A 23,073-nucleotide genomic window follows, 5' to 3' on the forward strand; every position below is an offset into this window, starting at 1 on the left:
GGTTTCCCAAAAGGGAACAAGGATCTCAAAGAGGTCACATCTATAAGAGAGGGTTCTACCAAAACAACCAATTCCTATAGTAGTTAACGTGAGAGAACTTAATTATTATGAATGGGAAAACATTACTTATGATCTATGGATATTAGATACAATAAGAAATGGTTATAAAATTGAATTTGATGTTGAGAAACAAGGGTTATTTTTTTTTTATTAGAATACATTACCCTTTACGTATGGATGAAATAATTTCAGAAGGAGTCCAAAAATTGATAGCTAAGGGAGCTATTAAAGAGGTAAAATCATTGGAGAATCATTGTATTTCCAATATTTTCTTAGTTCATAAGAAAGATGGGTCTTCAAGGCCTGTTATCAGTTTGAAAAAATTAAACAAACTTGTGGCTTATCATCATTTTAAGCAGAACCATTTATCATTTGTTTAGATGTAATTCAAAGGGATGATTTTCTAACATCCATAGATCTCAAAGATGCATATTTTAGTATTAGTATCATTAATGATTTTAAGAAATATTTGAGATTCATGTGGAAAGGAAATTTATATGAATTTCAGGTTCTTTGTTTTGGATTGGCTTCTGCACCAAGAGTTTTTACTCAGGTTTTAAAACCTGTCTATGCATATTTTTTCTCGAAATAGAGGATTTTCAGATTCATCTGCAGATGTTATCACTGCATCTTGTAGACCATGCATCTTCAATTAAGCAATATAAATATTCTTGGAGAAAATTCTTTATTTGGTGTGTTCAAAGGAAAACCAATTCCTTATGGCCATCTGAAAAGGATGTAATTGATTATTTAAATTTTTTGAAAAACTGCAATTTTTCATATTCAGTGTTAAATACTACTATGTCTTTGTTGAAACATACTTTATCATTTTTTGGAGTTGATGTTACTAAATTTGTTTTTGTTGACCAGATGTTGAAAGGTTGCTTAAACCTAATTCCGCCATTGAAGAGCTAGATACTCTTTCACTTATGAGGTGAATTTAGTGCCAACTTTTTAAAGTTCTTTATATCCATTGCTGGATTTAACATTGACGACTTTGACTTTTAAACTTGTGTCTTTAGTTGCTTTGACTACAGCTGCCAGAGCACAATCTTTATGAGCTCTAGATTTACATTATATGTCTTTTGGTCAAAGACAAGGCAGTATAGTTTTTCATATACAGGAACTTTTGAAAACTACTAGTGTTTGAGTCTACTTAATGTGGTGTTCAAGCGATTTTATAAACCAGACCTTTGTGTTATTAAGACAATGATTAATTATGTTTTGCATACAAAAGATGTGGGGAAGACATTTAGTTTGTTTATTTCTTATGCAAATTTTGGTAAAGTTTAAACTTCTACCTTATCCAGATGGTTAAAGACAGTTCTAATTTTAGCAGGCATTGATATTAACATTTTTAAGGCTCACTCATTTAGGGGGCGTCTACTTTAGCTTCAGGATATTCTATTAAAGACATTATGGCAACAGCTAACTGGAAATGTGCTTAAACTTTTTATAAGTTCTATAACAAGGAATCGAATAATGTTGGTACTAAAGACTTTTCTTTAGCTGTAATTTTCGATAATCTTAATTATTGTAATTATATTACGAAATAATGATCTAATGATGCTAGTTTTACTAGACTTGCGATTTCTTTACATCAATCCTACACTAATGTAGTGTTTCGGCGGTTTTTCTATTATATGCTAATGATAAATGTATTACATTTATAAATGGGTTTAAGCATTGTAGGCGCGCCATCATCATGCAGGGATTCACATATCAATTTCTTTTAATTTTGTCGATGTTAATATATCAGCTATATTTTTGTAACTTTTATAAGCGATTATGGGTTTGCTTGAAATTATTTCTTTGCAAACCGCATCCTGTTTTATTAAATCCCAATGTTTTCTCATGCAATGTTTCAATTTGTGAATGCATAGATTGAATTTCATTGCCAATCCAAAGGAATTTCCTTTGTATGTTTTTTTGGCCTTTTTCTGATTAAATTAGATCTATCACATGATAATGCTTCATTTATGTACTGTTCGATTTCAATCTCCTCATATCCTCTTTTTATTAAGTTCAATCGGATCTGTAACAAAATATGTTGTAAATCATCAGCATTATTTGTTGTTCTTATGTATCTGATAACTTCGACTTTGATGAAATCTGCATACACGGGTCGACTGTGACAGCTTTTACGATGTAGATAAAGGAAAGCATTTGTTGGTTTAAAGTGTGTTTTCACATCCAAGATGTTTTTATTAGAAAACCTATTTTTTTTTAAAAATATTAACATCAAGAAATATTATTTCTAGAGATGAAAATTCTAGTGTGAATTTTCGGAATTTTTGGAATTTTTTGATTGATGTTAGCAGTTCCAAACTTTATTATATAAATAAGGGCAAATAGCCCATAGAGTATTATTACTCTTGCATAAATAAATAATCATTATATTAATGACATTTAATTGATATGAATTCGTGGGTGTTGAATGTCATGTTTTTTAACAGCGGATTGATGTAAAGCAATTGCAAGTCTAGTAATACTAGCATCATTAGATAATTATTTTGTAATATAATTACAATAAAATACTAATAGTATGTATACCGAGTCTTCCGAATTAGATTTTTTGCTATCAGAATTCGGATTGATGTTGGAATGCGTGGACGTTAGGTGTCACTTTTATACAATTTTTTTTTAAATCGAATATTCCATTACTTAAGAGTTAGGTGAAAGGTTCCTGACTTGAGACTTCATACACATGCGTGTGTTTCGGGATTGTACTAGTATTTCAGATCACAATTTTCCTCATCCACACCTCTCACACCTACCATTTGACCCATAAATGTATGGAAGGAATACGTTTTAACGTTTTTTAATTGTAATGAAAAGTTGGTTTTACTGCTTTGCCTATTATTTCCTATTCCGTAATTGTGATCCTTATTCATTGTTACAACCTCCGGTCTTTTTTATTTTTCCTATACCCCTATTTAATTATCATGATTTTACGTAATGGAAAGAAAATTATTAACAACACAACTTCTAGGATATCCACGTGCTTAAACAAACGTATTTGCAATGCCTCTACAGCCAGATTGTTTAACAAAAATGCGCGTGGATATCCACAAATTTTCCCGTGCAATGCCAAAAGTGACTAACCTGTTTTAGATTAACTTCACAAAATATTGTACGGTCAACAGCGAACGGGAGAGCTTTTTCGCTCTCCTTTTCCTGTGACATTACCTGAAAAACTCAAAACCTTATATATGTGGTAACTTGAACCCAACCTAAGTGTGGTATTCAATATGTGGGACAGACGGGACGAGCGTATTACAAAAGAAATCAAGAACACCTTTACCGCTTTCGTAGACCTAAAAAATTCAAAAGTTTGATATATCAACATTTAGATAAGCATAATCACAATCTAAAATTTATTAAATTCCAACCACTTGAAACCGTTCAGAAACAATCAGGAGAATCACACAAGCAATTTGAAAAATCACGTGAAGTTCGCGAATTATTTTGGATTAAAAGACTTCAAACAGCTTATCCTCTCGGTCTTAATGACAAAATATTAGGACAGGGGAACATAACTAAAACTTCAATCGATGTCATTAATATTGTCGATAAACGACTTAGAAATAAAAGGTCTCATGGCAAACGCAAAAACCGATATCAACGTATTAAACTGCTGATCTGTTATCTATAATAAAAAATAATGGCAGACATCAAGTATTATGCAAACTGGGTCAGATACCAATAAGTAAATTATATGCTATTTTTCTGGAGTGTGATACAATTTCTTTTTTTAGCCCAATGTATGAATACACCCGTATTATTACAGCCTTTTGTCATCATAGGCTATTTCCTAGTATCGATAAACCTGAAAATCATAAACGGCATTTTCTTAAATTAAAATATATAAACAGAGGTATTGATTTTATTAACTTATCTAGTATATTCAATGACTCTACCATCCAAAACCAAATACCTCCATATTTTGATAATATAGAACCACCTATTATTTCGTATTCTTATAAAAAACCCAGCAGAAGTTTGATTTTTAATTATACGTCAGTTACATCAGACGTCAATATAGAAAATAATGTTCCTTCCACTTGAGATTGTGAAACATCTAGTTTTAGATATGTTCCCTATGGTCATGTCCTTACAGGAGACCTCAACATCGTCGAAGACCGTGAGGTCATAACTTTTCTTAAGAAAGGACCGAAATATCGTCCTCCATCTAAAATAGATTGGAAACAGTGTCGTCAGATCATTAAAGACGCTCTGTCTGTCTACTGTAAAAATTGGTGAAAACGTGAAAAATCTGATAAAAAATCTCTAGACAGCTATTTGAATAAAATTATGAATACTGTTAATATTCGTATATCTCATTTTGAAAACAATTCTGAAATTAGTAATAGGGTCCATGATATTCCCATTTCCAGAATAAAAAATAAACTCCAAGTACTCGCAAAGCGGTTTGTGTTCGTACCGGCAGACAAAGCAGCAAATAATGTAGTGGTGGTGTGACGCATATACTTCACGGAAGTTCTCCAAAACGAAATTACAAATTCATCTACATTCAGGTCCGTACGCTCCACAGAGAGTCAAATTGTAAACAAGCATATCACTGCCACTACCCAGCTTAAGGCCTCTTCCGAACATTTGAAAGTCCCTACTATGTACTGGTTACCTAAATTGCACAAAAAAACATTGAAATTTCGTTTCATCTCCGCATCTAGTAAGTGTTCTACTACTAATCTATCAGTGCTTCTAACTACCTCCCTTACTACTATCAAAGAACTTGTTGTAATAAAGCTTATGAAAATAATGGTATTAATTATTATTTTTGGAGTGTTAAAAATTCTTCAGAGGTTTTAGATAAAATACATGCTTTTGATGGTCCTTTTAATTCTGTTGACAGTTATGATTTTTCTACTCTCTATACTACATTCCACACAATCTTATCAAGAAAAAGTTTTCATATTTAATTAAATGGTCTTTTGAAAAATCTCATTACAAATTTATTTGCTCTAACTCGTTTAAAGCCTTTTTCTGTAACGAAAAAGGAAAGTATGCTAGATACACTTACTGGAAATGTGAAGATATGATTGAAGCTTTAAATTTTCTCCTGGACAACATATATGTACGTTTCGGCGATAGAATGTATCGACAGGTAGTAGGTATTCATATGGGCACTAACTGCGCCCCTTTAATAGCAGATTTATTCCTGTATTGCTATGAATCTCAGTTTATGACCAAACTCAGTAAAGACACGTCATTGTTACATTTGGTTGATACATTCAACAATACCTTCCGTTATCTAGATGATATTTTTTCGTTAAATAATCCAGAGTTCTCTAAATATACTACCGAAATTTACCCAATAGAACTTACTTTAACTAAATCTAACATAAACAGCAGTAGTTGTCCTTTTCTGGATTTGGACATTTCAATCTCTAAAGGAAAACTCCATACGAAAATTTACGACAAAAGAGACGATTTTTCATTCCCTATTGTTAATTTTCCTTTTTTAGACGGCGATGTTCCTTTGGCTCCATCATACGGTGTATATATATCCCAACTCGTTCGTTATGCCCGTGTGTGTAGTGATGTCATAGATTTTAACGAACGTAGTCAATGAATCACTGGTAAATTATTAAATCAAGGATTTCGTTACCATAAATTACGTAAAACTTTTGCTAAGTTCTTTCATAGATACAAAAATTTGATTAGTAAATTTGGCTGTACTTGTAGAAAACTGATTAAAAACGGTATTTCACATCCTAAATTTTACGGTAATATTGTACTTAAAGCGCGGAAATCACTATGTGATCCGTGTAAACTCATCGAACCTTTAAACAGGCTTATTAGTAAAGGTTATCTTACCAATGTTGTAATTAGATCTTTGAATATAGTTTACATTTGCACTAATATCGATTTTGTCATCAGCAAATTAAAACATAACTAAATTTGTATTTTTTTCAAGTGGGATGTGTAAAGACACACCCACGTTCGTTTAGATCTATAAAGAGGTTAAACTCCTAACTATCCTACTGTCTGTCGATACATTTATTTTTGGCATTGCACTAGTCATGTCTTCTTTGACTGTCCATGACGTTAAAATACTAAATCCCTGGGATGTGTTTTAGTTGATTTTACATGTTTTAGTCTCTGATGCATGATTTTTTATTATTAATTGTTTTGGCTTTTAACTAGCTGTCAGTAACTGCGAGTACTCTCAAATAGTACTTTCTTGTTTATTTGACCTGTTGATACTTATTGTATTGCTTTTTTGTTATTTGATGTTATTCAGGGTTATATCTGGTCTATATACCAGCTTTGATAAGTGTTTGGTATAACGATAAATTTTCACTTCGTACTACGAACATCAAAATTATTTATTTTGTAATAATATTTCCTTTCTCTATTGGTACTGTACACGTATACCTAACAACAAAATTATTTTCATTTACCTGTGTTTAAAGTTATTTCAAATGGATGGTATTTTTGTTCGAGCATATTGTTTTTCTTTAATTGTTTAACATTTCTTACCGATATAACATGTTACTTTTATTATTCTTCCCTTAGTTTATTTATTTTGTATTCAAAATTATTTATTTTGTAAAAATATTTCCTTTCTCTATTGGTACTGTACAGGTATACCTAACAACAAAATTATTTTCATTTACCTGTGTTTAAAGTTATTGCAAATGGATGGTATTTTTGTTCGAGCATATTGTTTTTCTTTAATTGTTTAACATTTCTTACCGATATAACATGTTACTTTTATTATTCTTCCTTTAGTTTATTTATTTTGTATTTACATTGTGTCATAGGTCAAATTTATTTGTTCAGTGTATGTTCAATGGTGTTGATATGTCCTTTGATTGAGTTAAGCTATTACAGTTGATATTTTATAGTGTGTCTTTCTATGTTGTGATGTTACACTATTGTTTCAGAAAAAGGGTGAAGGTTTGGTACCATTAAAACGTTTAAACCCGCTGCATTTGTTTGCACCTGTCCTAAGTCAGGAATCTGATGTTCAGTAGTTGTCGTTTGTTGATGTGGTTCATAAGTGTTTCTCGTTTCTCGTTTTTTATATAGATTAGACCGTTGGTTTTCCCGTTTGAATGGTTTTACACTAGTAATTTTTTGGGGCCCTTTATAGCTTACTGTTCGGTGTGAGCCAAGGCTACGTGTTGAAGACCGTACTGTGACCTATAATGGTTTACTTTTATAAATTTTGATTTGGATGGAGAGTTGTCTCATTTGCACTCATACCACATCTTCTTATATCTATTGGTAATGAATGCCGGTCGTTGATAGTTTCATTTTCCTTCGACATATGTTATACATGTACAGCATCTTCTTTTTGATGAAAAACATGTTGACTTTGTTTGGATATTTGTCATTTCTCATTGAAATATACCCTGTATCCCATTAAATCTTCTTGTATTAATATATACTTACTTAAATTGCCTTGTCTATTCATCGTACAATACTTTAAATTACATCCGTTACAGAAGATCATAATGGTCCTTACAAAGTAAACAATGGTACTTAACGGTGGTAACATCGACGATTTAAGATAATACTGCTTTATAATCGAAAATCTGTCGAATTTCCATGCCAGATGGTTGTTGTCCTGTTCTTTTTCAAATGTATGCCTAGGATTTTAAAAAAACCTAATGTTAATATCATAAGTCTTCATGAGTATCTCTTTATTTGAAAAAAAAATCACAATTTAACTAATCGTCAAAAAGCAGTAAAATTAGCAAGATGTTTCTCATATAATGCTTTGGAAAGTTAGCTCTCTTATATAACATGTATAATTCAAACACAAGTTTGTAAGAAAATGAAAGTGGTGTCATTAACTTTTGGGAAATACCTTGGAGAGCAGAGAAGGGGACAAAAATTAAGTTATACGCCCCATCTTTTTTTCTCATTGAATAGTAAGTGTCATGGATAAAGAATGGCAACAGTAGTATACCGCTGTTCGAAATTCATAAATCGATTGTGAAAAAAACAAATCCGGGTTACAAACTAAAACTGAGGGAAACACTTCAAATATAAGAGGAGAACTACGACACAACAGAAACACAACATTAAAATGTAACACACACAGAAACGAACTATAATATAACTATGGCCATTTTCCTGACTTGGTACAGGACATTTTAAGAAAAAAATGGTGTGTTGAACCTGGTTTTGTGGCTAGCCAAACCTCCCGCTTTTATGGCAATGTTAAATATCACATTAAAATGACAACATTACATGACAGGACTACAATACAGCGAATCAATTTTAGTAACAAGTCAAATAAGTTAACTTTTTCTATTTCGGATAGATATAATTGTTTTTCATTTCTTCTGGAGAATCTTACCAGGCATTCATTTTTGCGTTAACTTTGTGCTTTTTCTTTGAATTTTGGTATTGATCAATCAATGCGGAATGTTTTTGGTAGATCAATGCAATTAACCAAACACTTTCTTAATGTCCAGAGCCTATTTCCATCTTGAAACTTTATTTCCTTACGAGGTGCAATCCTGTCAACTCATTAGACTACAAGTCATGTTATGTATCAAAAGCCTAGGTGCACTATAGTATTTATTTAACATATTCTTGCATGTCTGCAACTTCTGACAATGAAAGTTATTCAACTGAGAAGTTATTCGTACGCATAAATGGAGAATTGTGGTGTTAAAAAACAATCAATCAATCAATCAATCATAGGACGAATATCATTTAATGTGACCATTAATTTTAACAATCTCATTATTTTGTCACATAAAGAAAGTCTCAATATACAATTGTAAGTTTGAGTAAATCTAAGACCGAATAATTCTTATATTTAATACATTCAAGCTATAACGCTTGTCTGGATGTGGTTTTTATTATAACACCTATTTTTATGGTAGTTTAACTCTTGCTGAATTGGTAAAGATCATCTGTATGGGTATATCAATGTCTGTTAAAAATAATAAGAGATACAAGGCTAATAATTGTGTACTTCAGAAGCGAGTTTCGTCTACACATGACGAAGTAAGTAAAGTGGCGTGTTTTTAGTTACATCGATAGTCTGTCGGGCATCAAGGTTTTCATGGATAAGTTTGAAAAATAATCGTTCATCTAAAGTATTTTCAATTGAGGGCAGAAATTGACGCTTTCAGCCAGATGTTTACAACTAGTTTTGCAGAATGCTAAAACTAATTGCAGAGAAGTCTCGATAATAAAAGCTTCGCATCCCATTAGCGCCATAAATATGTTTTTCTGGACAAATAGAAACAAACATTTAATTCGAATATTGAATTAATCATTGAATCTAACCATATTATATGATTTCAGAAGCTAATACTATTTTTAATTTATATTAGGAAAGTTCGGACCTAGTTTGAAAAAATATACATTTGTTTAACATAATTGAGAATGGAAATGGGGAATGTGTCAAAGAGACAACAATCCAACCAAAGAGTAGAAAACAACCCAAGGCCACCAATGGGTCTTCAACACAGCGAGACAATCCAGCACCCATGCTCCAAAACAAAAATGTGTAGTAGTTCAGTAAAAATGGACGTCACACTAATCTCCGAAACATATAATCAATTAAAATTAAAAAAAAACACACAAGAATAAACAATGCACACAACAAATAAAACGGTCAGGAATAACATTAAATTTTGAATATATAAGGGTCAACTCATAAACAGCTTGACGGTGCGGCATGTTTTAATTTTGAAAAAATATTAATGGAAGTGAGAGAACAGATTGAAAACACTTTGAATTGGACATCGATTAAACAAACTTTCTAAGTCATTAAGTATGCTTACGACAACATCGCAATGAGCATATTCACGATAATTATATGTGTTACCACCATGTACACAGCCAATATGAACGTATTCACTTTGTAAACAAATGGACAGCTAGCAGTCCCATTAGTCTCTTTACCTGAACAAATATAAAATCAAGGAATAAAAATGTAAACTAGGATTATTGTATGATTAAAAAATTTGACTCATTTAATTATTGATATTCTATGAATCTTTAATATATTTTAATGAAAACATTCAAACCAATAAATCGAGTTTCGACGGGGAAATTTTAATAAAAAGATATGAATCATCTCTGTGAAACCTTGTTGAAATTAATCTAGTTTTTTTAACAAAAGTAAGCAAATAACGTATCTCTTTTAATTGCTGTTGCTAATTATTAAAATAAATAGCTAAGATTGAATACCATTCGAATAAAAATATAACAAGATAACAAGTTCAAAACAATGTTAGCATATAAAACGAATCCTAGATGAAACCAGTAACAAGGCTATGCAGAAACTTCTGCATTCTTGGTCTTTTTTCGTAATTCTGCAAAAAAAGCCCCAATTATTTTGTAATTTTAGGATGACAAAATTTCATCTCCTTGTTTACAGAATTGAGATGTATTTATACCCGGGTGATTGACCAGTCATATTGCAGGATTCTTGCTCCATAAGATATAATTACTGTTACTTGCTGGACGTCCAGTAACCTCTATTCCATGCAGATTCATGACGAATGAATAAATATACTAAGCATTTATTTTAAATATGTTGAAGAAAATTATTAAATATAATTTTTTTTAAATTAGAAACAAGGAAGAAAAGCAACGATTCTGACCTTTTCGTCTTTTCATATCGACTTCAAATGAATTCAAAATTTCCGACAATGTTGAAACATTTTTTTTTTATATTTTGCATCATTTTAACATTTATGATTCGAACTGAGCAGTTATCTTTGTAATTCAAATGCACAAACCCGGAATTCACATTGCTTTTAAGGTAAATGGGATGTCTAAATGTTTGACGATAGATTTTTTGTTTAGCCTTTGTTAAATAAATCTGGCTCAATGTACTTTTCAATTTCAATTTAAAAACTGAAGGTCTCGGACCTAGTTTTATCGTCAAAATGCATTTAAATTAACGAAATCACAGTTATTTTATATGGGTTATACATGTTGTATACGGGAAACTTAATTTTACTTATCGAGGAAGCATCAAACGAGAGTTGGTTGAAATTAAAAAAGAAGTGCTTTTCAAAAAACGTCTTAACAATCAAATATCAAGAGGGGGTCACAGACTCTATTGTTTTAAAAAGAAAATATATCCTAAATTGTCTAATCAAATGCAATATAATTATCTGTCCTTGATTTTGAAACGATCTTCCCGATAATTGTATGTTCACTTAACAACACTTTTTTATATTTTGAATCCTTAAATTTCAAGTTTTAGGTGTTTCTGTTTTTCATTTGATTTATACTTTGTAAACGCATTTTAAACCAAAAATGTATTTTTGCAACATTTCCAGAAGAGATGCACAGAAAAAGAAAGCCATTCTACCATAACAGCATTTCTGTTCAATCAACGTTAAAGCAAAATACATGTACCAGGAGAGTCTCCTTTATAATACACTAATGAAGCACACATGGTTTGAAAAATCTGTTTATTTGTACAATCCTTGGCTGATTGCCTGATAAATATAGGCATGCGTTGAACTTGTTAAACTTGTGCATATTTATACATGTTATACTAAGTTATTTCAATAAGACAACAAGAAATGTAAAGATTATAAAGTGTTTGACCAATCATTTAATCTAGAATTACAGAAAAAAAACCAAGCTACATATAGTATTATAATGTATTCTCACTGATCATGCATGATTAAATGTTCTTAAAAACATATATGTGAATAATCGATTTTAATCCATTACAGATTGAGATTAGTTTCCCCTGAAGAAAATGATAATATCCTGTGCAAAGAATGATCGTATTGTCAAATAGCATGGCCGGTAATGAGATAAATTTAATTTTAGGTTAAAAAGCTGATATAAATCGTAACAGTTAATTAGATATATCAACAATAATTTATAATCGTGATCATGGCGATTGTTTATCTCTTGCGGACTCATTTCCGTTCATATTAAAAAAAAAACAAAAAAAAAACGTGAAGGAACAGTTAAATTGTATTTACTGATTGTTGTAGGCATATCCTTTTTAGAAGTAATCCAATAATTGTATGAACCGGTATGTAGGTAAAATTGAGAATGGAAATGGGGAATGTGTCAAAGAGACAACAACCCGACCATAGACCAGACAACAGCCGAAGGCCACCAATGTGTCATCAACGCAGCGAGAAACTCCCGCACCCGGAGGCGTCCTTCAGCTGGCCCCTAAACAAATATGTATACTAGTTCAGTGACAATGGACGTCATACTAAACTCCAAATTATACACAAGAAACTAAAATTAAAAATGATACAAGAATAACAAAGGCCAGAGGCTCCTGACTTGGGACAGGCGCAAAAATGCGGCAGGGTTAAACATGTTTTTTGAGATCTCAACCAGGTACATAGATATATAGAAAAGTCTCAATGACACTAAAATTTTAAGTTTACAGTTAATGTATTTTGTTTTGCAATATACCGATAGAGTACTTAATGATTCAATATATACAAAACAGACACAAACTTAAGTAACATAAATATCTACTAGCTAGGGTATAACTACAACTTCAGGAAATATTTTTCTCTCGTTCTTGAAAATAGTTATGCAGTTTCTAATAATAATTTGGATGGTCATGAACAATATCATTTTAAAAAAGTGTGGTATCATAAATTCAATAATGACATGATCTGCTTCAACTGATAGCATGACTTAATTCAATTTTGTAACTATTAACAACGACTGTAAAGCTAAGTTACCTTCAAATCGATCTAAGAACAATTCTCCATACAACTGCCAATATGGCATGTATATGATATTCGGGATCAGTTGAAAATTTAGTGGGGAATTCGGGTACATAGTTGCCTGGTAAACGACCCCAAAGCCAAACAAAAGCACAGCAAATATCACAATAAAGAACATGACGTCAAAAAGCTACAAAGAAATTAATTTATAGTTCTACATTAGTAGGTCCCAAATGAAATTGATAACAAATAAACAAAACAAACTATAAGTAATAATAAAAAAACACACACAAAATCAAACATAATCTCGGAACTGTTTTTTTAAAAGTATAAGAAAAAAAACATGTTGATAAAATTTGCTGTTATAAAATTAAGAAATTATTTCTAATCTTTTATAATAGTTTTCGGTGAGGAAGTGATAATTTGCAAATTGCAAGTGTTGAGTGGAGGGAATTATGGTCATCGAAAAGATCCTAAGACATTTTTATTCAATTAAAAACCGATTTCTTCCTGGCAGTGCTCAATCGTAGATTTTTATCTACCTCATTTTTTAAACCGGACGTTTAAGCTTTTATTCGAACCTATAAATTAGGTTTTCAAAAAGATTTCTAGTCCCTCCAACCTTAAACTTTTTACAATAACCTTATTTTAAATATGTGTACAACGATATACGACCTAATATGGTCATCTTTATCAAAATTTCCAGTTATCTGTTTGATCTAATTTTTTTTCAAAATTATATATTTCTACTTTTGATTGTATCAATAATCATATATGATAAATACATCAAGTTTATATTAAAACAAATTTTTATATAAAAGACATTTGTAAAGGAATTTAACAGATTGTTCCATACTATCAAATGAATATAAAGAAACTCTTATATTATAACTAAATTCTACTTTTTAAGCAGACTGATTGGGTACATTTTGAAAAATATCAATAACCAAATAAGGTTTTTAAGATTATTCAATTACACACTTAAAATCTTATTATTCATTAACGTAAACAATATGATATCAGAACTTACCATTTTTACAATCATAAGTATTTTTGGTCCAAGGTATTCCGTAACAAGAAAAAACTTCACGCTGTTGATTATTAATAGACCTAGTGTTAATGCATACGCCATTCGTACATAACAAAAGTCTTCATTTACAATTATTCTTCGCGACAATGTGGAGACAGTTATCATAATGTATATCAAGATTTCAAATATCCAACGAAAAATCATCCAGACTGATATATTCGTTGACGTTCTAGAGTTCAAAATAAGCTGAAAATAAATGTGTGATTGATAAATATTGTATGCAAGCTTTAAATATGTTAACAAATATAATAGCCATTGCATGTGAAGGATTTCAAATCTATGACTTGGATTAATTATTTCGATTCTAATGAGATAAATAATGTAATTAAAAATCTGTGCCGTCTGTGCAGCTGTTCTATTTTACCCTCTGTAAATCAAAGCGAAACATGTCAAATAAATCTTTCGCTTGCATGAAATATAACCTCAAGAAAAATATGTTTAATACTTGTGATTCCCAACCAAAAAAATTGTTTTAGTTGTTTACTTTTTACCATCCACATGTAACGACATGTTTTAATTAAGGAGTTAGTCTTGCTGTTTAGTTTACACATATCGTATATTTTTAAATATGCAAAAGGGATGAGACACATGTTAATCAAATTTGCAACGTCTACTTCCTGTAATCCATGAATGTGCAATAATGCATTTGAATAGAAAATAGAATAATATCTTCCTGCAAACTCCATTCCAATGCAATACTGGCACACGTAACTGAATAACCGTCACCTTGAGAGTTTTCATTCGTATGATGTAGTGTTATGAAATGCTGTTCATGCGCAAAAACAATTCATGGAATTTCCTGGAATTTTATTCTATATTTATTTCTTTACAGTTTTCCAACCTCAAATGTATTATTTCTGTTTTTATGCATTAGAATAAGATTGGCGGCTTTGAATTTTTTCAGTTTTAATTTTAACACAGTAAAATGGATATAGTAATGTACATAGATTTTAATACATGTGGCTTAACGTGGGTTGTAATTTGAAATTGCTGTTGATATTACTTTTCTGAGTCTGCGCTTAACATAAATATCGAGAATATTATCACTCTGTTATCAAAAAAGCGACGGAAGCATGTCATATTGAATGTATAACCAAAATTGATGATTTGTGTTGACCGAAATGATGGTAAGAAAGACAACATTGAAGTAACATATTGGTATACTCCACTTATAATAAACCATGTAATTTGGATTGTATATACTTCATCATCTTTCAATTATGATGGTCAGCTTCCATACGATTTTGAACTCCAGCGAAGAGTATGGATTATGAGATCTTCGCGATGGTGGATCAGGACTTGTCAACAACATTTCCATCTTCCGAGCAACCTAATTGGAGTTGGTGTAACATTTTTTTTTCTTATACGTTGTTGTCTGTTTACCTCTTTCTCCTGACATAATATTGTTGGTTTTTCTTCGGCGAATGATTTTGTATTGCCCCCTTGTATTTCCCCCTCCAATTTATGACTATGTTGCTCATTTTAACCCTTACTTATCATTTAAAAGAGGGCATCGTGTCACTGACTCACGAAAACTGAAATTTGATTTATCATACTTTTTTATTTACACAATTGCTGCTTTATTAAATATATGAAAATGAATAAGACCGAGCAGAACAAAGTTGAGTAGAGATCGAATTTATCAAATTGAAGGTGTAAGTCAATAAAAAAAAAAACCAAAACAATTGAGGTCTATCAATTTTATTCCATGTTCAATGGAATAAATGCAATGATTATGGTCACTAACATTTTCAATTATTCAGAAGAAGGATACCATCTATTTAGTGCAGCCTAATTTGAAGGATATTACAAATTTCTAATCATCGCCTCTTAAGGCAGAAATATGCTGGTTAATACGTCTGTTCATATGGCATCCTTGTGTCAGTCTATCCTTGCTATACATGCTATAGTGCCGAACCAGAAGTGAGGCAGACGGAATTGACCTTAAAACGATCGATCAAGAATATGTCCGATATGCCTATTTTTGGACATTAAAATCCAATACGATCGCTTTTAGGTCACTTTCGTCAAACGCACCAAATCTTGTTAGACACTATGGTTATCTTGGTGTATTAAGGGATGAGCAGAATTTTACACCGGAGTTAAAACTTCATACATTATAAGATGCATTTGTAAATATCCGTTCACCCTTGATTACAGCTTACGTACGCTTGACGAATCATACGGTTAGAATAAGGTTATACGCATTGAAAAATATTAAGACTATTATTCTGTTCACTTTTTTTAATGTAAAAAAAATAATATATGTTATATGCATCTGTAATATGGAAGATGATCATTTTTTTGTTTATCCTTATGTAGGATTTCATATTAGGGTAGGGCATTATTTACACCTCGTTTAACACCTACCAGATTGTCAAAATCTTTCTTCATAAATAAAATGTTTGAACAGCGGTATACTACTGTTGACTTTATTTATTAGAATTATTACCTCTTGTGTTTCCTCAAATACCGTTGATACTACCAAACCAAAAACAACAAAGTCATTAGCAGTGGACGTTTTCTCAGTTAAAGGATGTAAATCCGTCAGTACATACACGGCGAAAGCAATTAACATTGCCACATACGACACCTATTTGAAAAATAAAATTTGTAAATGACTGTGGAACTATACCTGCGTTACCGAGTTTGAGCTATAAGCAAATATTCGTAAGTTCATGATTTAAACATACATAAGTAACATGACTTGTACCACATGTGGAGCAGGATGTGCATACCCTTCCGGAGCACCCAAGATATCACCACCGGGTTTTTAATTGGGTTCTTGTTGCAGTCTTTATGTCTTGTTTTGTATAATGTTGTTTGGTTTTGATCAATTTTTATTTTTTGACATGTGATTGCCCGTTTTTTTCGACAAATTAATTGTGATATCCTTATCCTCTTACTTGGGTTAATTGTCGAATTTTGAAGAGATAACGATATGGGTTTAAATGGGAAAACATAACAGTACTATCATCTAAGAAAAAAAGGAAAGGTCCTAAGATACGTCTATATAGGTCTTTATGACCATTAATATATTCAACAATACCAGTATTTGTTTGTATTTGGAACTATAGTCGAGAGTATTAAGTTGTCCTTATATGTAATATCCCTTTTTTGACTGTTTTACATTTCTTACGTTACACCAATTTATACCTTTGGAAGTGTAACAGTGCAATACAACAAATGTCGTATGGGAAATTTGATCAACTTTACCCCCCTTCTAGCATATATGTATGTCTTACTTGTTATATATAGTAAGTAAGTACACATGCTGCATTTGTTAATTGAGTGTGGTTTATTTTTAATTGTGCGAATCTTACTTCTCATTTTACCATATAGGTCTCCAGACGATTAAGAACATGCGTTTTGTTTATGCTTATGTTTTCCAAATAGAATTCTTGATGCACGATTTCTCATTGATTAATACCTATACTTCTATTTCCATAGCACTCATGCTAAAAGCATATAAAACAAAAATATTGATAACTTACTAAAGAAAAAAAACATTTGATCAAAGGTGAGTTGTAAAAGTAATATATTTTCCAAATCCAGTTCGGCCATTTTACTGCAGATTGTGATGATGTTCCATTTGTTTTTTTCTCCTGTTCTTTTGTACCCGACATTACCAATGGAATGACTTTGTTTTTTCTTCTGTCATCAGTTTTGTCTAGACTCACTATATTCGTTATCAAAATTGGGATGAAAGCAACCGCAAAAAATATTGCCTTTAAATATAAAAGAAAAATTAAACAATTGCTACAATTTTTGTAAGAAACGCATTGGAATTCATCGCTTTAAAATCTAAAGTTCTATGGGTAATTCCATTATTGGTACCCAAAAATGAAAATAACGTCACGCCATTGGTCTCAATTTAATTGTTTAAAACGTTTTCAACCAATAACTGATTTACAATAATTTCTGATGTATGTTTTCTAATTAAAAACCTAGAGAACAATAGCTTTTTACATGACGAATTAAATACGATGTATGATAAAAACGACAAAAAATATAATAACCGAAATAACTCGACTTATACTATTACAACAGTAAATCATCAAAACATCGCTTAAAACATTTTTGATTAAATGAAACGCATGATACTATTATACGGAGTTGTCCTCTATTTAACAATTTGATGAATAATTTATCCATTGATTCTGCTGCGGAAAAAAATATTACTATGTTGAACACGATACACTCATTCAATTCAACAAGAACGATACATACATGTACATCGATTGAACGACTACTGCTTTATAAGATATATTGATTGATAAACACTACAATAAAAGTACTTTTGGTTGCACACACAAACAAAACGCCCAAATAGAAAAAATAAAAAAATAGAAAAAACTATTTGTGAGTTTTAGTATGTTGAGCCGAGGTACTAGAAAGCTGACAGCTTCAGCCAGGGCAGGTGTTTGATGGACCCCGTTGACTTAGCAGGGATTTTCGTCGGTGCAATCAACTCTAAGGGATTCAAGACCGGGTCATTTTTCCGAGTCTATGTATACAACTTCGGAGCTTGAAAGCGTTGCCATTCCAACAGTATCAACGGCAAGAAGGTTGATGCCAACACTTTCTCACATCCAGATAACACTGTTTACATTCCGTATATATCACCTGATCCATTACCTTGACCACCAAGAGACCTCCAGCCAACTTGAGATAACACAGATTTTGTGTCACAAACAGGTAATGTGATCTATACTGATTATTTAGCAGTTCCTAATAGAATTATATAGAATTGAAAGTGTTCATTAGAATTAAGGCATAGATGTGACACAGTCAATTGAAGAAAAAACATTTCAAGGGGAATACATAGATTTGGCCTGCCTACTAATAATTCAGTTAACACAGGTCCTGACACACAAAAGCTGACTTCGGTCCAGGGAAATTCATTTAAAAATCCGTGTCCTAACAACCAAAAATTACAAAATGGACAGATGCTTTCATCATTTTTTTTACATATTTATTGTTCAGTGCACATAAACCGATTTAGGGAATTGTGAATATACATGCACATAATACGCCTTGGGGTACAGAGAAGCAAGGGCTTGGCTCGAAAAATTACGATGAGCAATACCGACTAAGAAAAACTCAAGGACCATCTAGCTTACGGAGTAATAAAGACAATGAGCTTTTAATATATACAACCTGTGAATAATATCTTAAATGTGTCCTTTTATGTACCTAATAGCAATATTAATGCAGGTATTGATTATGGAAATAAATGCTATAGTTATAAGTATGTTTAAGGTGTGAATGTTCACATTGTTAAAAACCGCAAAGACAATATGGAAAGTGAGACCACATGTTGGCAATCCACAATACAGCAAAGGCTCTCAGTTTCAGTTTCGGGCACCAGGGGCTCAGTATAGAACAAGACCCCAGTTTAAGTTTCGCCCAAAGGGGGGGGGGGGGGGGGGGGGGGCTGACACAAGAGTAAGATTTTCCAATAAATATCAGAATTATGGCGGCTTGATAGAGGCCCTAATAAGATTTTCGATTAGTATGATAGGCTGGAGGCATATCCGCATGCAGGTGTAGCAAAAACAAATAAATAAAGGATTTTTATTTGGTTTTCATTTGAAATATTCAGGTCCGAGAATTTATTTTATTTTAAAGAATTAACAGTCGGCAAATTGTCCTTAAGTTGATACGTTGGATAAGTTTGAAAGGAGGTAAAAGCGTGTAGGATAGCTGTTCCCTTTTTGTTTCTACAATTCGGAATTCTATCGGTCTTGTACCAAAAGAAAAAGGAAGGAGGTTAACATCTAATTTTTCATATCCACAAGGTTCAGGTGACATTATGTTATAGATATTCTGTTCAATATGCATCTTTTGATGAAGTTATACACATGGATATCAATCGAAAAGTCAGCATTGATTGGGGTCCTGGATATAAAGTCCGTTTTTCGTTTGCTACCGGTGCATCCCTCAGGATTTGAATTATTAGGGAATTATTTTGATCAAAAGTTCTTTGTAGATAAAAATATGGCTATGGGTTGTTCAATGTCATGCAATTTATTCAATAGTTTTCCACATGTTTATAATGGTTAGTATTTGAACGGAGCAGAGTGAATTCACTTGTTCATTATTTGAATGGTTTATTATTTGGAGGTCCTGAGAACACACCTGTATGTCAAATGTTGCTAGACAATTTTTCAGGTATTTGTGTGGGATCAGGAGTTCCTATTGTTTCGGAAAAATCAGTTGGACCTGTAACAAATTTGAAATGTTTAGGTTGTGACATTTCCACTGTTGAAATGGTTGTCAGAATACCAAAAGACAAATTGATAAAGCTGAAGTCTTTACTTGGACCAATTTTGTTTAATAAAAAGATTAAAAACAAGAACATAAAATCAGTGGTGTGTTTGATGGCTTTCTGTTCAAGGGCAATTATTTCGTCTAGGGTTTTCCTTTGCAGGTTTTATGACGTCATAGGGTATATAAAAATAAAAAGCCTCTTTATTCAATTAGAATAAATAGAGTTCTAAGAGAAGATGCAAAAGTTTGGCTTATTTTTCTGGAAAATTTTAAGGGAGATTGCTTCTTACCAGAAAATGCATGGACAACAAATGAAACGTTACATTTGTACACTGACAACTCTGGTAACTCTGCTTTAGGTTGTGGTGCATATTTTTTTTATGGTAAATGGGCACGATATAACATGTATAAATGGCCGGAAACATGGTCCAATATGCCAATCATGACGGACACTATCAGTTAAGAGTAAGTTGCAATTGTTTTAGCTATGTCTATATGGCATCAGATTTTAAAAAATCGAAAGATTTTATTTCGACTTGACAACACGGCATTAGTTAGCATTATCAATAAAAAAAAACTATGTACATGTACCAAGTCGAAGCGTTTGATGACATTAATTCAACTCCTTGTTTTTTGAACAATGCAGCACAATATGCAGTTGAAAGCACAACATATTGACGGTTTTAGAAATGAAATTGCAGACTCGATTTTTCGATTTCAGCTGCACAGTTTCAAAGAACTAATGCCCGGGGATGAATCGATTCCAGTAAATAACCAAGAACAATTCGAGCTTATTAAAAAGCCAATACCAGTGAACCACATGTCTCAGTTCATTTCATACATGTCTTGCTTGGACATGGCACCATCCACGGTTGAGTGCTCTATCTCAGGCTTCAGTTTTTATAATAAGATTTATAATTACGAAGATATGTCTCAATTATTTGTTGTAAGAAAAATGATTGATGGAATGGCGGGGTTAAAGTTAAAGAGACCTAACAGTAGATTATCTATTACATTAACTATGGATCTATTAGAAAAATTATAAAGATTTTGTCCTCATTCTGTATCTCCAGATATGAAACTAGCTTATTTTCTAGTGCTTTTTCGATGGGATTTTTTGCACTTCTGCGAGTCAGTGAAATTAATTGACTTGACTTCTTCAAAAACCTATCAGTTAGATAGAGGGACATCAATTATTGTGGCACGAAAATCAGGTAATGAAATTCGTCCGGTAAAATTTTTTGCAAGAATATATAAAAACTCGACCTCCAATTAGTGTTCAATTATATTGCAACTTTGATGGTTCCCCCCAAACTCGTAATCAGTTTTCACGGACTCTAAAAAAAGCCCTGGGGGTATATTGGCTCTGACCAATCAAAATATTGGACGCATTAATTTCGAATCGGTGGTTCAACTTTAGCAACTATGCTTGGTTTTTCTGAGGGCAAAATCAAAGTAATGGGTGGTTGGAGTTCTAAGCTTTCAAAAGTTATATACGAATACCTAAATTTTGATTTATGTTTCGTTGAATTTAATGATTAATTAAGATTTTAATGTCGATACATGTATTAAATTGTAGGCTAAGACGTGTCATTATGGAGAGTAGGTTCATTCTTGATAAGAAATGCATTTGTGCACGCAAGACGTAAAATAGGTGGTGTTTATTTAGGTCTCCAAAGAATAGGAGTTAATATTTGTTGGCAAGGTTATGGTGGGATGGTTTTGAAAGATTTGGAATTGACTAAAAAAAAACCTGCTGAAATATGTAAAAAAAACAATATAAGTTGTCATACATATTGCAGGTAATGGTTTGGGGAAGACGAGGTTAAGTTATTTAGGAAATGAAATTAAGGCCACCTTGGAGAAAGTACACAGTTAAATTTGTCAATACTTCAATTGTTTGGTCCCAGATTTTACCGAGAACATATTAGCGTTACTCAGAGTCTTGATTGCATAATAACATGCAGACTTAGGATTAACAGTGCCATAGCACCATATAGAATGGGGGACATTTTAAAGAATCTAGATACATTTCCTACTAGTAAGTTTTAAAAGAAAGATGGTGTTCATTTGACAGATCTAGGAAATGACATGTTTCTGAATACTTTGCAAGGAGCACAAGAAATGTTTATTTGTTCTGGTTTACCGACATATCTAGGTAAATTTTGTAGTATGTATATATCTTAATTTTCTTTAAACCAGTATTGGTTCACATCCCAATCGCAGCTTCATCTCCACTTAAGTGGCGGTTGATCCGGTATGGTTGAGTTTGATATATACCGTACCTGATTTGGAAATTTCACTGCGTGTGATAAACTATAGTTACAGTTGGTCTATAGTTTAGTTATAAATTACATTTTATGGATCGCTATATCCCAGGATCCAACATATAATTTAGGTTGATCGCTGTATCCCAGGGTCATGTATCTATTTATCAATCTGTCTATATATATATATATATATATATATATATATATATATATATATATATATATATATATAAGTGCCTATAAATAGCAGCACATGACATACAAATCTATGGGAGTGTGGATTAATCAGTACAGAGACTAATTCAATTACACAAATAAAATTATAGATTGCCTAACAATGTAATTTTAACACACTATTTAGTATGTAAATATAAGAATGTTTAAAATATTTACAAAATGATGAAAATAAACGCAATATTTCGCTAGACTAACTAGCTTTATCAAGCGTGCATCTATCCAGGTGAAATCGGATGTAGATGATAAGAAACTTTTGCAGCTCAATGTATATGTTGCACTTGAATTTAGCTGCCTAGAAAATAATACATAATTTGGATGAAGTTCAAGATTTTTACAAAATTGGTAGTTGAAGTTAGCAACGTCCATTGGCCAATATTACAGGATAAAAAGGACGATGCTGTGTACTAAATTATTCTTTATCTTTCCTGTATCTTTTCTCCTCTTTTTCGTTAAGACCATCAGGTTCTAAAGT

At 31.8% G+C, this 23,073-nt stretch overlaps 1 protein-coding gene across 1 annotated transcript in view; it reads right to left on the reverse strand.

Annotated features, from left to right (window-relative positions):
- LOC127716180 (transient receptor potential cation channel subfamily M member-like 2) overlaps positions 1-23,073 on the reverse strand; it is a 67,658-nt gene that overhangs the window by 8,254 nt on the left and 36,331 nt on the right. Inside the window, exons 15-20 of the mRNA XM_052222305.1 lie at positions 17,316-17,549; positions 16,274-16,414; positions 13,762-14,007; positions 12,747-12,921; positions 9,843-9,963; positions 7,486-7,682 (exon numbers count right to left, since the gene is read on the reverse strand). Of these exons, the coding sequence (XP_052078265.1) occupies positions 7,486-7,682; positions 9,843-9,963; positions 12,747-12,921; positions 13,762-14,007; positions 16,274-16,414; positions 17,316-17,549 (1,114 nt within the window). The remainder of the gene's footprint in view (positions 1-7,485; positions 7,683-9,842; positions 9,964-12,746; positions 12,922-13,761; positions 14,008-16,273; positions 16,415-17,315; positions 17,550-23,073) is intronic.

This window comes from Mytilus californianus, unplaced genomic scaffold, assembly GCF_021869535.1.
Source record: "Mytilus californianus isolate M0D057914Y unplaced genomic scaffold, xbMytCali1.0.p SCAF_9, whole genome shotgun sequence".
NCBI lineage: Eukaryota > Metazoa > Mollusca > Bivalvia > Mytilida > Mytilidae > Mytilus > Mytilus californianus.